The 15,038-nt window shown below is 39.2% G+C and overlaps 2 protein-coding genes across 2 annotated transcripts in view; both read left to right on the forward strand.

Moving 5' to 3' along the window:
* Window positions 1-618: 618 nt before the first annotated feature.
* LOC306972361 (solute carrier family 25 member 36-A-like) lies at window positions 619-10,197 on the forward strand. Its single transcript, XM_079568951.1, has 7 exons — window positions 619-1,042; window positions 1,907-2,071; window positions 2,840-2,917; window positions 4,547-4,647; window positions 7,551-7,617; window positions 7,890-8,179; window positions 9,353-10,197. The coding sequence occupies exons 1-7, from the start codon at window positions 1,002-1,004 to the stop codon at window positions 9,544-9,546; spliced, it is 936 nt and encodes a 311-aa protein (XP_079425077.1). The 5' UTR covers window positions 619-1,001; the 3' UTR covers window positions 9,547-10,197.
* A 4,108-nt stretch (window positions 10,198-14,305) lies between these two features.
* Window positions 14,306-15,038, forward strand: part of LOC306973151 (SPRY domain-containing SOCS box protein 4-like) — a 53,091-nt gene continuing 52,358 nt past the window's right edge. Inside the window, exon 1 of the mRNA XM_079569978.1 lies at window positions 14,306-14,537. The gene's annotated coding sequence lies outside the window, so the exon portion shown is untranslated. The remainder of the gene's footprint in view (window positions 14,538-15,038) is intronic.

The raw sequence follows: 15,038 nt of genomic DNA on the forward strand, positions 1-15,038 counted from the left end.
CACATCTAAACAAGGGCTAAATCAAGTATAAAGAGCCAATAGCATTAGTTATCAGTCTTAACAGATAAGATTTTTTTTGGGGGGGGGAATAATTTACTTTGAACCCAGGTAGGTGGGAACATGCCCTAGATCTAAACCAGCCAGGTCATTCAAATTACAATAACAGGCCTAAACTAAGGCTAAAGGGATTAAAATAGGACTGGAGCATATTGAAGAATTTCTAAACATTGACACTCAAAAGAGGACAAATACATTAATTGAACACATTACCTCGAAATCAAACAAAGACCAGCACAGGGACCATGTCAGGTCTACAACTTGAAGTTTGTATCACCACGGTTTGAGAATCACTGCCCTGCAAATATCTACAGAGTAAGTTCTTTTGCAACTGGTGCCACTAACAACTAGCCAAAATAACCAACTATCAACAACAACACTTTAACTTTAACTGTCATAACTTTGAGTGGCATAGACCAATATACGCCAAATAAATAGGCTGCGGTGAATTTCTAGCCTGTCTTCATTGATAACATCCAGTGTGCATGTGTAGACTGCATGATCAGGGCGGGCGCTCATGACGCAGGGGCGGCTGTAGCCAATAGCAGGCTCCGTGTCACTGTACAGTAAATACAAGGCTCTGTCCCGTCGTCTGCCTTGCTACTACGGAGATGGAAGCAGGGGGGGCAAATTAAGTCAGTGGCGTAGACGCTCAATAAAACCCTTCGTCCGAACCCGGGCTGAGGTTCGTTCTTTCTAGAGCAGATTGTGGAGCTGCAGATCAGGCCTGTAGGCTACTCTTTTAGTGGCAATACTCGACACTGTGATAGGAAGTCACAGGCTGAAGGCCCATCATCATCGCCCGCCGCCGCCGCTGCTGCTGCGTCGTCGTCGAGCTTGTCCATCACTGCTCGAATCTTTCCCCCAAAGGCAACGGGAGACAGCGAAGCTTCGCCTTCACAGCTGCGTGAGGTGCTCTGCCACAAGGCAGAGCATGCTATATAATGAGCCAAAGGGACACACTGGTTCATTTATTTGCTGGAGGGTAAGTCGATCTGATGAACATATTGGCATTTTCATTGCATAAGACAGTACCTGGCTAACGCTAATCACTTCCCAGGTTTCTAACGTTACCGTTAACACGGCCCTTCCGCCGCAGTGGACATTACATGACTAGGCTCGCTGAGGTGGTAAACGCACCCTCCAAAAATAATAATGACCCACAGAACACGATTGACTGAAGAAACTTAAAAACATATTTTGTATTTTCGTACGGTAACACACCACACTCGTCTCTCTCTCTCTGTGTGTGTGTGGGGTTGAGAGGGAGCAAAGCTGGTACCAATGTGACCTACTTTTAAAGCGTTAGCCTATTCTGCTCTGGCAACTAAGAAAGGTTATTGTACTTGTTGGATACCATTGCCCACTGCGCCGACTGTCCAACTCTTCATTATATTGTAATGTAATTTGTTAGTTTTCTTGGCTGAAACGCCTTGACAAGAAGTGCTACTCTTACAGTAAATCTACTCAACATCTCCTTATTAACCTTTGCACATTTCGTTCGGCCAAATCTTTGCTTCGCAAAAAAAAACATCAACAACGCATATTATTTAAAGTGCATTGGCACATCCAGTATGAAGCAGTAGCACAGGCTAAAAGTAGGCCAAGGGTCACCGTTGCTTGTGCGCATGAATGTGGGTCGATCTTTGAAAGGTAAATATAGCTGGTGTTCAGCTGTAGATTCCTGCAGCTTGAATATTTTGCTTATTGTTTGTGTACCAGTAACCCCAACCAAACCCCAATCTAATAAAGTACTAGAACATAACAAAGACATTATAGATCTATCTAGGCTGAAGTCTAAAACTTTACAATGTTGAGAAATTTTAATACAACCATTTGTTTTTAATAGATGTGGTGGAACGGTGGGCGCTATTCTGACCTGTCCATTAGAGGTGGTGAAGACCAGACTGCAGTCCTCCTCCATCACACTATATGTATCTGAAGTCCAACTCAGCACGGTCAATGGAGCCAGTATGGCCCGCATGGCCCCCCCTGGGCCTCTGCATTGTCTCAAGTAAGAGCAATGTTTTCTACTTTAACCTTTTTGTTTTTAATACTGTCGTTTTCCATCAGCAGGCATCTCAAAAAAGGTACATTGATATTGTTAAAATACAGTTTACTTCTACAGAAACATTAAATACATGACCCTTATTTCAGGCAAGTAATCTGGTATTTTTGCTAATAATGTTCTTTATATACACACACTTTTTCGAAATATGAATACTTTTGCATTCTGCTTGCATCATTTTATGCAAGGTTCAGGTTTAGTTTTAAAACGTGAGCTAACCAGTCTTGTTGCACCTAAGTAAACAACCGCTAGCTGGAATAGTACACCCCAAATATTTGTTTGTGAAGGCTCTCATTCGTCTAGGAAGTGTTCATCGTGAAGCTTAAATTGTCACCTGGACTGGGTTTGGTTGAGTTGAGGACGTTTTGCTTCTACTCACAGAAGCTTGGAGTGGCCCTTGTGGACAGAATGTGACATCACATTCTGTCCACAAGGGCCAAGAAGAAGCCAGTCAACGATTTAAGCTTCACTACAACCCCAAATATTTAATACACTGTTCTGCGGTATTAAGTGTCCTGCCATGGCTGATTGAATTCAAAATGCTCAATTGGGCAGGGTATTAAAAGTTCTAACAAACTGCTGTGATATCAGGTTAGACCTCTGTGTTCTATAGATACACGTTTTGGTTGGTGTTTGCAGCCAAATTGTGTAGTAACAATGCCGGAATGCAGTCAATATTTTCTGTATCTAAAATAAACTTCTTCCCTTTTGTAGGTTGATTCTTGAGAGAGAAGGTGCTCGCTCTCTATTCAGAGGATTGGGACCGAACCTCGTGGGTGTGGCTCCTTCCAGGTATGAGCAGCATATAAGCGTGTTGGCTTATGCCTATGACTGTAGACACAAAAGCACAAAAATATACACAAGCCATAAAAATACACACAAGGAAAACAGATTTGTTTCCATTTTCAGGCAGTTTTCTCTCGTGATTAGCAGGTTGCGTAACAGTCTCAACACAGTCAATCAGTGTCACACTAGAACAGCTGTGGAGGTTATCCAGGTCTGACCTTTGGCATGTGACTGTATTGAAGCCTGGTGCTTTTCCTAATCTTCCACATTTAGTGAATTGTGCATCACATGATCGGAGAGATCCATTTCCTGTTGCGTTCTCTCTGTATGAGTCACTGCCTGCATGACTTAAGCTCTGGCTGTGTTTTAGGCACGGTTTACATGGCGTCAAAACGGTGGCATGTTTGTATTGGACGTACATTTCATTTACACAACAACACATATCGTATTGTCTGACACCTGGCCTCACTGAAAACTTTGGAGGAGGTAGTTTTGTGTCTCTGCGAGAGGCCGCTCTCAGCCGCTCTGCCTCATGTGAGAAGACGAGTACGAACGCAGAACGGTCATTTCATGGCCCAATCTGAACATCGATTGCCTAAACTCACCATCTCATTATATTGTGTTGTGACGCGTCTCACATGAATATTTAATGAAATAACGCCCTGAAAGTAATTTGCAATGATTTTCTTTTACTTTAAAAAGCTCCAGAGTTGCCTTATAAAGCCATATTCATCCCAGAAGGTACAAACCGATAAGTTGTCTTCCTCTGTGTACCTGTGGCATATACTGTAGTGTACAGTATGGTTGCTGAACAACGGCGTGCACTGCACTTTCATTGGTTTTGGTGACATGCCGTTCTTTTTATATAAAAGCAGACTGAGAGAGGACGAGACTGCTGCATTTTCCTTGAGACTACTGCCTTGTAAATGGTGCCTTACTCACTGCTAGCTTGATTAGCTTATATTAGCTAGTTATGAACCAAGCATTCTCAAACTGTGGTCTGGGGTCCCTGAGACATGTGTAGCGAGTCTATAAAAGATAAAGATTAGATCAATAAAAATAGATCTTTCAGTCTGTTGTTGATTAAAAGAACAATTCCGACAAGGTAAATATAGCTGCAAAGCCTGGCTGGCCCCAAAGCATGGGGGCGCTTCACGCCCTTTGTCTTCCTCAATCTTATATTACTGTGTTATTGCTGCTGCCTTTATGTTTTTATTTTATGTTTTTATTTTTTTTATTTTTTTAGGAGTCTTAGTTTTTGGATTTTGAAATCAATATTATGGTGATTGCAGTGATAGAGCTTTTGATTGAGTTCATCTTTTGGCAGGGGCGCTGACCTTATGCAGAGAAAAAATTGTATGAATTTGCGTCACTATATGTGCAAACTGAAGCATATTTCAGTTAAAAATAAAATATACATTTTGCTTGGGTAGAAAAGGTCAAATCATCAACTGGACTGGGTTTTGGTAAAGTTGAGGACTTTTCGCTTCAAGACAGAACTAATCTTTCAAAATAATCTCCAATGCTTTGAACTGTAGTGTGAATTATTTATATAAAACAAACTACACACTTATGGTTGAAGCCGAATTCATTATGACAAAGAAATGTTTTATTTGTCTTGTCTTTTTTCAACAGGGCTATCTACTTTGCTGCGTATTCCACTGCTAAAGAGAAGCTGAATGGAGTGTTAGAGCCTGACTCGACCCAAGTGCACATGGCATCAGCTGGAATGGCAGGTAATGATGACTGTCTCCCCTACAATCCCTGTTGTAGGTCTGGCTCCACGTTACTTTACCTGGACGAAACAGCTCACAGAGCACACTCATTTATTACATCAAACAAATTCAGTTTATGTATTTATTTATTTATTTATTTGTCTGAACATTAAGATTGCTGAAAACTAAATATCTGATTGGATTCCAAAAAAGAAAAAAAACAACAACAATTATTGTGTGGTAACTAAGTTGAAGAAAGCACAATTTAAGGCCATCAGGATCAGTTTGATCTAGTTTCATTTTTGCAAATGCGATGGTGTAGTGGTATAATGTTTACAGCATAATCTGACTCTTTATGATGTAATCGTGCTAATGTGGATTTGAAAGATACATTACTACTGCCCTCTGTAACTTTGTTGCCTGCAGCAACAACCTTAGAAATAGTCTTTACCCAGAGCTGCAATGCAAACGGGACATTTCCGTCTTAACCTTTGTGTTACTAACACTGAACACCTTGATGTATTTGGTCAGGGCAGTATTTGCCTCTGGTCCTAAAAGTTTAGGTTGTGCTTTCAGTTGCTCTGAGCCCCTTGTCTCTATGTTCTCTTTATTTTTGTCCTTGCCCCCTTCATCTGTTTTATTTGTTCTTTTATTCCATTTTGAGACCTCTTTAAAGGCCTCTGTTAATGGTTTAACATCCCCGTTGTTACTTAAACAGTGTGGTGTGGGCCCCTTCTTTGCTCTGTGTGCACAGAGGAGAGAGCACGGCCCCCAATGGTCAACAGGGGCCCCTGGCACTCGGGCGGACACGTCAGGTAGCACCCCATTTCTTTCCACTGGTATGAGCAAAGTCATGGTGATTTCTTTTATAGGAAGATTCGTAATCGTTTTTATTTTTAACTAGTACAATGCTTATAGCAGTGTGTCTGCTGCTTGTTCTAGTTCTAGGCTCTTTGTAGTTTTTGTTAGCACCTTTTATGCACACCTTTTCCTCTTAGGCTCTCCACTCAAGTAACATGCAAAAGAAATGCTAACCTTGTCCTACCTGGAAACAGAGTATAGCATAACAAGGCAATGAGTGTTAATGAGAATGACCGGTTTAAATGATTGATCAATATTTTAACATCTGCTTGATCTTTCTAAACAGTCATCTGGGTCTGCATTGTTAAAATGACTTTTATTATACGCAGCATCGCTTCCCTCTATTACAAATGGCTCTTTTAACACTGAGAGTAAAGCTCTCTTTGTCCAGTGACATCCGTTCTAAGTATCCATTACTTGTGAATCTTGTGTTAGAGGTTTAGCATAACATGACTCTTGCAGCATAATGCAATGTTGCGCACCAATCCTTTAAAAAATATTCCAAAAAGGATTTAATCTCATGCTTTTTGTCTACAGAACAAAACAACGAGGTTAGCATTTCTGTATTTGTTTTGCAATTTACCATCTTTAGTAAACACTAATTATAAGTGTAAGAAGAGTTGTTGAAATAATCATCTTTTACTGTAGGTTAACTGCAGTTAATGGTCGCAATTGAAATGCTATGATAAAATATTGTTTTAGTAATAACATAGTCATATATAATTTTGGATGAAGGTTTAGTTTTTCTTTGCAGAGGGGTGGGTGGGGTTTGGGACGGGTTAGATGACTGCTGTTGTGTGTGACTGTGGTACAGAAAAGCCTGTGTCTATTTTAGGGCATTATTATAAAGCTTTCACCCCTGCGTGATTGGGTGGGAGACCCCCGCCATCTGAGCCCCCCAAATCTGCAGGCTTCTAGCTGCAGCGGGGAGGAGCTGGAGGAGCTTTGCCCCTCCCTCGTGAGTACACGCCATAGATGCTACTTTCCCTTTTCTACCTTCTCTCTCTCTCTTCTCCAGACCTGTGCAGTCCTCCTCTCATGCCGCTGTCCTCATGTAGGATTGTGTTGTCTACATAGATTGATGCCGTGGCCTTAGCTGTTTCTTGGAGATTCTTGTTTTATGTAGTGTCATTTACATTTGCATTTCAACACATCTATACAGTAGCATTTTACTCAATATTCAAATTCCAAACAGACTTGCAATTCTGATTTAATTCACTTAAGAGATTACACAAACAACATATTGCCAATATGCACATAAGTACACATAATTGATTGAACACAGTGACTACAATACTAAATGATAGAACACACTTTTTACTGCTATACACAGGTGACTGCAATACTATCATCTCTTGCACTTTGTGTAAAATTCCCATTTTTGCAATGTTTCATAATTAAACATTGTTCTCTAGGCACCATTGTGTTCTTGTTTCTGCAGTTGACATGCTGAAATAGACATCTAACCCACAAATTAAATGTACTCGTTTATGATTGATGCACATTTTCAAAGACAAAGATGTAAAGTATCACAAAATAATCTTGTTTAGTTCATAAGATATAACATTTCAATGTTTTAATGTGATATTCAATATTGCCACTTGTTGGAAGGAGGAATGGCACAATGGTTTAAAAATGTGTTGTTAAACACACAGTACAGTTCTTGCCAATCATTGTCCCTCTTCACTATAGAGTTCATAAATGTATACTTCAATACTACAATTCTAAGCAAAGCATTCGTGTTTATCTCAAATGTAAATAAAATAAAATGCAGCTTATAAAGTACAGTACTTTTTACTTTATACTACATGTCATTCTAAACTCCGCTTAATATTATGTCCTTGAAAAATGTTCAATAGACATGCATCTGTGCAATCATTTGAACAGATAATGGATTACGTCTTTGTGATTGACGCACATTTTCAAAGACTCATCTAAAGTATCAAAGAGATTCTCACTGTTGTTGTTTAGGTCATGAAATATAATAGTTCAATGTTTTAATGCAATATTAATATAATTTTGTGTTTACATGTTGTGACTTTGAAACTCTTCTTAATTTTCAGGGTTCATAGCCATTACCGCCACCAACCCAATCTGGCTCATCAAGACCCGGATGCAGCTGGATGCAAGGTAAACTTTGAAATTTACTTCAAAAGAATGCATTTGGTTCATCATTAAAAGAGATGATGTTTAGTTTTAATTCTCGTCTCCTTTTCTCGTCCTCTTTTGTATTTATTTATTTATTTGATAGGGACAAGTGTGAACAGTCAACATGTACCAAACCACAACATTTATAGCCAAGGCTGATTTGCAATGTCCGTCCCTAGTCATGTTTCATCACTGTGGATAAGTGACGTGGTAGTTTTACTTTGACTGTTTTAACTGTTGGTCATTGTCCACAGAAACCGAGGTGAGCGGCGCATGAACGCCTGGGACTGTGTGCGGCGCGTGTATCAGATGGATGGACTTAAAGGTTTTTACAAAGGCATGTCAGCCTCGTACGCTGGCATTTCGGAGACTGTGATCCACTTTGTCATTTATGAGAGCATCAAGCGTAAACTGCTGGAGTCCAAAGCTCATGCCAGCATGGACGAAGAGGACGAGGCTGTGAAAGACGCTTCAGACTTTGTGGGAATGATGCTTGCAGCTGCTACCTCCAAAACCTGCGCCACAACCATTGCTTATCCACATGGTGAGACCCCCCCCCCCCCCCCCCCAAAAAAAAAAAAATGACATAATTTAAAGCCATACTGCACAACATTCCACAAAATAAATAGAATCAACTGGAGCCATTCATTTTATTGCAGAGAAAAACACGGTTCTCGATATTACAGTATATCGAATGCCCTCTTCAATTAAATATGCAAATATATTGAATATGAATCAATGAAAGATTGTAGATGTGCTGCGGCCCACTATAAGTCTTTTCCGACGTTTCATTTGCGCATTCTCACGGAGAAGCGTGACACGCAGCCACCTCTGAGATCGCTGAGTGTGTTAGCTGTTGTTGTTTGTAGCAGACGGGACACACGGCCAGGGTGCGCAACAACGAGACAAGAGTTTAAGGCAACGTGGCCAGGGCATCGCCTCTGATAAATATAAGAAAATCACACCTGTTGGATTTGTGGCCAAAGCGTTGCAGCCATGTTCTGTGATTGCGAATGATGACTTTTGTTACCTGATGAAAACGGTAGATCACCTTAAAAATGTTGTTTGGAGCACTTTATCTGGTAAACTCGGGAAGGATTAAGCTGTATCAAATGTCAAGGTAACATCAGTTGTATGTGAGATGCTGTTATTAGTAGTTGGGGAAAGCATGCACAAGCTGAGTATTGAATATTGAATATGGGGTAGGTACGCATAACTTTCCTTGTTTCAACCTACTCCTTTTGAGCTTCCATTACTGTGTAGTGATATGAATCCCATTAGAAAATAACAATGTAAGCAGCTCAAATAAACTAAACTAAACTCTATTAGACAGTATTTTCAAAAATCTAAAGAAAATACTGAAAATACTTGAATATTTTTCACTAGATCAGATATTGATACAATACAGACGATGGTGTAATTCTGCTTGGATGAACTTTTGCTTGTTAGCAAAACGATATTTGAAAGAAGAAAAAAATGTTCAGCACATTAAATGTATTGAATCAATTCGAAATCAAGACCTTCATATCGAAATACGCTTAGAATTGTGACAAAAGTGAATCGAGTGAAGCGAATCTTGTAAGGTTAGGTTGCTCTTGTGACATTGCAACAAATAATATGTAATGTTCTGTAGTGTGGCTTTAACATTTAAAATCCAAAGATTTAATGTATTAAATGAAAAATATAAATGCAAGAGTAACATGTATTTTTTTTGCAGAGGTGATACGCACACGACTACGAGAGGAGGGCAGCAAGTATCGCTCTTTCTTTCAGACTTTATTGACTGTTCCAAAGGAGGAAGGATATCGAGCACTGTATCGTGGCCTGGTAACTCACCTGGTCCGACAGATCCCCAACACAGCCATTATGATGTGCACCTATGAATTCGTGGTCTACCTGCTCAAGCGCTAGGCAACCTTCCTGTGAAGAGATCCCAATAAGTGTTGGAAAAGATGCCTGTCTGAAGACCAAAGTACTTGACCTTACCAGAGACAACTATTTTTGTTGCTGTGAAACCAGTAAATATAGGTTCTATAGTTCATCAACATTAACATTCAGTATCATTTATGAGAATACTAGAGCAGAAGGGTCAGACTGTGCTCCTGATTACAGAATGTTTTAGGGTTAGGGTTGGTTCTGATGCATGAGAGGATGGTGAGATAAACTACAAGGTAACGCTATAGGAAAAGCACACATCAGTGGCCTTAATGCAATTTAAAGCTTACAATGCAGCCTTTTCCGCTGGTACACTTGATATTGTGAAAGAGAGTTGGGAGATGTCTGGAAAACCTTTTTTGTTTGTTTATCTGGAAAACCCACCCAGTCTTACTTCATTGTCCAACATTATTCTCACTGAAGGTCACACAGCCATGAAATTTACTTTGAACGCTAAGCTACTATAATCCTTTTAAATAACGTTGTGAATTACGATGCTTTTTAAAGTTGGCTTGCGATGCAAAGGTAATTGATATAATAGATCTTAATCCAATATTTATTTTAACCCTGTATGGTCTGTTACTAATACATTCGCCATTTTGGGCTTTAACCTTAAAATTGGTTAAATTAATTGGCAAAGGAAAACGTTAACGTTTTCCTTGAATTCTATGAGAAGGAGAGGAGCAGTTTCAAAATTGGTGTGGTAACTAAGGAAGTACTTCCAAAACAAAAAAATGTTAGAAGTCACAATTTTAAAGATGGTGTCTTAATATGTGTGCAATAAATTATCTTATGTAATACCCCTGGTGAAAATGGTTTTGATCAACACTGTGGTTGAGAGCTACTGTTTAAAAATGGCAGCTTTCTTTCACACTTTGGCATTTCTACTTTTCTTGTGGCTTCCAGTTGACCTGAAACATGCACTTTTGTGGCCTTTTAGGGGCTTGTGCTTTGCTTTTTATTGTGTGAACATTTATGGAAAGTATTATTGTACATCAAATGTACTTTGTGCAACTGTTATAGAAGATATATTGTACAGCTTAATAGTTCTCTGTAGCAGTGAAGGATGTCTAATGTGTGTGAACTACAAAGCTGTGCATATCACATTTAACTAGGTACTCATCATGCAGGCCTAGTCGGAATTAGCAGATTTTTACCTTTGCTGTTAAATGTGTTTTTGTTACATTCTGGTTTTAACTGTATGCTGCCATGTGAAAAAACAGGATAACAATTATTACTTTGTTTTAAGATTGGTGATGTTTCTGTTTGTTTTTGCTGACATTTTCAACATGACATTTTAGACTTTCTGTTTACATTTGTCCCAAAATATATTTCAGACAGTTTTAATATTCTCATCAGTGCCGTATTTCGTTGTAAACATCTTTCATACATACGATTGTTCCCACATGAAGACCAAATTAAATATTTGTGTAAAGAATATTTTTGAATTTCAATATTGTCAACAAATACTGCAAAAAGTAGTATTGCACCAGGCGACCCATGTGTAAATTAATCTTCAATACTCTTTACTATTACTTGCAGATCAAATATATATCAAATACCAAATTCAGTGCCCGTTGAAACATCAAGGCGCTGAATTTGGTGGGTGCAACAAATAACACCCACCAAATGTTTTTCATTAATTCTAAAATATTCAAACATTTCAGAACTACATTTTTCCTTTTTTGTCTGTGTACATTTCTAAATGGGCAGTATGTTTTGAATACAGCATTCTGAATGTTTGCCCATACTTTGTTTTTAAAAAATAAAAATGCAGTTAAAATTATCTTTGTGTACAACTGGTAGGTCAGAGCAAGAACTTTTATTTGAAGCACTCTGTTGGCTATAGGCACATGTTTTTAGCCACTTCTGCAGTGTTCATTTTGACAGCACCTTATTTAGATGCAGCCATTTGCTGTACATGTTTTATAGTTTTCTTTCTTTCTTTTATTTTGAACATGTGAGCAACACAACACACCTTTACAAATTTTAAACGTAAAGGCTGTTACTAATCAAAAAGACAAAAGCAAACTTGTCAGTTCCCTTGAAAAGCCAAATACAAATGCACATGTCCAAAAAGGAGGGAGGAGATGTTTAACTTATTTAACCCACCCCCATTACAAAAACAGATCGATAACATTCCTATATAGTTTCTCAAAACTCAAAAGGAAAAAACTAAATAGCAAAAATAACAAGGTAAACTATTTTCTGAAAAATGAAAAAGAAGGCACATACATGAGACGAATCACTTGTAAATCTGTAAGTTTTGTCTCATATTTCAAAATAACGTTTTCTTTATATTTCTTCTTGAACAGATTCATACTTGAGCACAGTTTTAGATCTGAGCTTAAAACATTCCATAATTTGGCACCAGTAATGGAAACACTAAAACTTTTCATAGTTGATTTGAACGTTTGTATTGTAAATGTATGGTCATCAGCACTCCTGAGGCTGTACACATTTTGTTGTGTGAGAAAATGTTTGTGTATATTGTTTGGTGACGTATTCTGCTGTACTCTGAACATTATTTGGGCTGTTTGATAATCTACAAGGTCTGTAAATTGAATGACTTTTGATTCCAAGAACAATATGTTGGCATGATCAAGATAACCGGATTTGTTGATAATTCTCATGGGTCTTTTTTTGAATACGAGTTAATGAAATCAGTGAACTTTCGTAATTATTTCCCCAAATGTGTTTAAGTCGGAAGAAAACATTTACAAAGTACTAGAATTGTTCCTTGAACTTTAGATTTTAATCAATCAAACTAGAGGCTTTAATGTTTCTAGTTGTTGTTAAATTGTACATTTTATTCACACTGATTATTTACTTTTAGACCAATTTTACTTTGAATGAAACTAACATGAGACATTTTAGACGACGAAATTAAAACCCCTTTTCTCTCGCCAGATGGCGCCAAATGTCTATAAATGAAGAATGCGTTCAAGCCCCATCAGTTACCTGGGTGTCAAATGATTGATTTCTATATTGTCCTCTAATGCGTGTGATCAATAACCGAACTAATCAATGGACGTGGACAAATAGAAATCGGAATAGCCCAATCCATCCTTAGTTTGGATATTGATTCCTGTGAACAAACGTTTGAATTTGTGGTGGCTAAACAGACTCAGTATAAGTCAGTTTTAGGCCCTGGTGGAATAAAATTAGTTTTATCTTTCAGTAGCCTATATCATATTGTAAGAGTGGTCATTTGTCCAGAAAAGACCTGTGCTTTGCCTTTTATAAAGCTTTTTATCGATTGTGAACCAGCAGCTTATGTTGTTTAGCCAAGTGGGATGTTTGAAAGGCGAAACAAACAAGCTTTGCCTCCCTTTTTCATTGTTTGTAGCCATGTAAACATTGACATAATAATCTGCCATAGAGCCTTGGGAAGGTTTATCCCGAGGTAGGGGTCCAAACCTGTGGGCGCGGACCAGAACTGGGCCGTGGGCTGTCCATTATAGGGCCACAGTGGCGCGCATCACCTGACATAAAATGTGGATTTCCTTTTGCTACAGAATCAAAAATCTCATTCATAGCAACTATCCAATACAATATCACGCAGAAGTACAAACAACATTTTATTCATTGAATGCAACTATGGGGTTCTTATTTCACCTTGGCCAGGATAGGGCTGCGTAGTAACAAATGAGGACCCGTATTAAAGATAAAGGTAAAATAGAGCATGTGGGTTGCTGCCTTGTGTCCCGCCTAACAACAAGGTGTTCGATTCCTGGTCCAGCTTGGCTAGACTAGGGTAAAACCATGGGAACTCCCAACTAAGATCTTTCATCAAGATCTAGAGATGGGTCCCCCTGAGCCGCGCTGCTATCATCCACTGCAAATGCTAAAAAGTTAAAGGGGCTAGATGCAAGTTGGCCATTTTATGCTCACTACTGCCACCTCAGGTCATACATGTAACTGCTGGCACTTAGGACCGAAGTAACAACTTTCTGAGTGACAGTATAGGATTTTCGAGGCAGTTATGGTGAATAGGGCTGGGCTCATTCTACACCTTAGGACATTGCTGGAACATGCAGGGGGAGGAAAATACATAAGTTAAGCATTTTTAAACTCCGTAGAGTCCGTTTAAAGAAGACCCCAAATTGTATAAGCACACGCAAAAGTTACTTTAAAAAATGAATATATTCTATATTAGTGATTACAGCTTTAAAATGTGATATGTTGGTCTTACATGTCACTGTTTCAAAAATGAAGGTGAGTTACACTACTTCGAGTTACTTTTGAGTTACTTTTGACAAAATATAAACTGAAAATAGTAATAATGCCACAGAGCAAAAGTGCAGTCAGCAGATTTCCTTTTCCTTCGCTTTCCCCATTCTTTTGTGTCTTGTTTTGAAGACATTACATGCAACTGCAGAGTCCAACTTGATTTACCATGCTGCATTTTATTAGGGGGAGTTTGGCATTTTATGATTTGAATACACTTGTAGCTCGAGTTACTTGAATTGCAATGACTAATATGTTCCACTAAGTAATAGGCCTATGTTTTATTCCTCAGTTACTGAAAAAGTAATATTTTTTTGTTACTCGTTACTTTTGTAATACGTTACCCCCAAAACTGCGCAAGAGGATCAGTTGAATCTTTACTTAAACATCTAATAGGCAATGAGGCGAAATAAAAGTTCTGCCTAAATGATATGAGACGTGAGCGCCCCTCCCTGTCCAATCCGGCCTGGACACGGCCTGACGTCACAGCGGAGGAGCCAGTCAGTGCGCGGAGTGTGGAGTAAACGAGTCTCTGCATCGGTCCTCAGCTGCTGCTGCTGCCACCGCCGACCGAGCCTCTGTTCCCCGCAACAAAGAGCCGCCTGTCACACTTGTTTCAGAGCTGGGATTATGTCGTTGTGATCGGCGGACTGGTTGACTGACCGATGCCGATGTCCGCGTGCTCGTAGACCGCCGGATAAAAGTGCACTTCTTCGGGGACGAGTTGAGTTTCTACGGTAAGTGTTTCCCTGTTTACACCGGATACAGCGCGGCTCGTGGTGGAGCACAGGGTTATGTAGTCCTGACCGAGGCGTGTTTTTCTTTTGTTTTTCTTTTTTCAGTTAAACAGTGTTTTCGCCTGCCGATCTAATCTAGTCTGATAACTTTCTTTGAGTGGCTCCATGAATCGGCTGACAAAGTTAAGGCAGCGCAAACCAATGTAACGCAATGTGTGCCAAGTTCTGCCATAACAGCCATAAATAGGCTGGAATAGGTCCTTGATTTTCATTTTACACCAGATTACATGACGATGACAGTACTGACATTGAACCACATCTAGTTAAATATCTTTAGGCCTACTCTGCCCTTTTGCATATTAAACGACATATTAAAATAAGGTTGGATTATCAAGGTTTCTTTTTTGGTGGGACAGTGGGTGGGATAAGCAGAGCATAAGGAGAATGAGGGACTGGAGACTGATGCATGGTCATGTTGAATTGACATGGATATTGTAAAAG

Source organism: Gobius niger (assembly GCF_951799975.1).
Source record: "Gobius niger genome assembly, chromosome: 13".
NCBI lineage: Eukaryota > Metazoa > Chordata > Actinopteri > Gobiiformes > Gobiidae > Gobius > Gobius niger.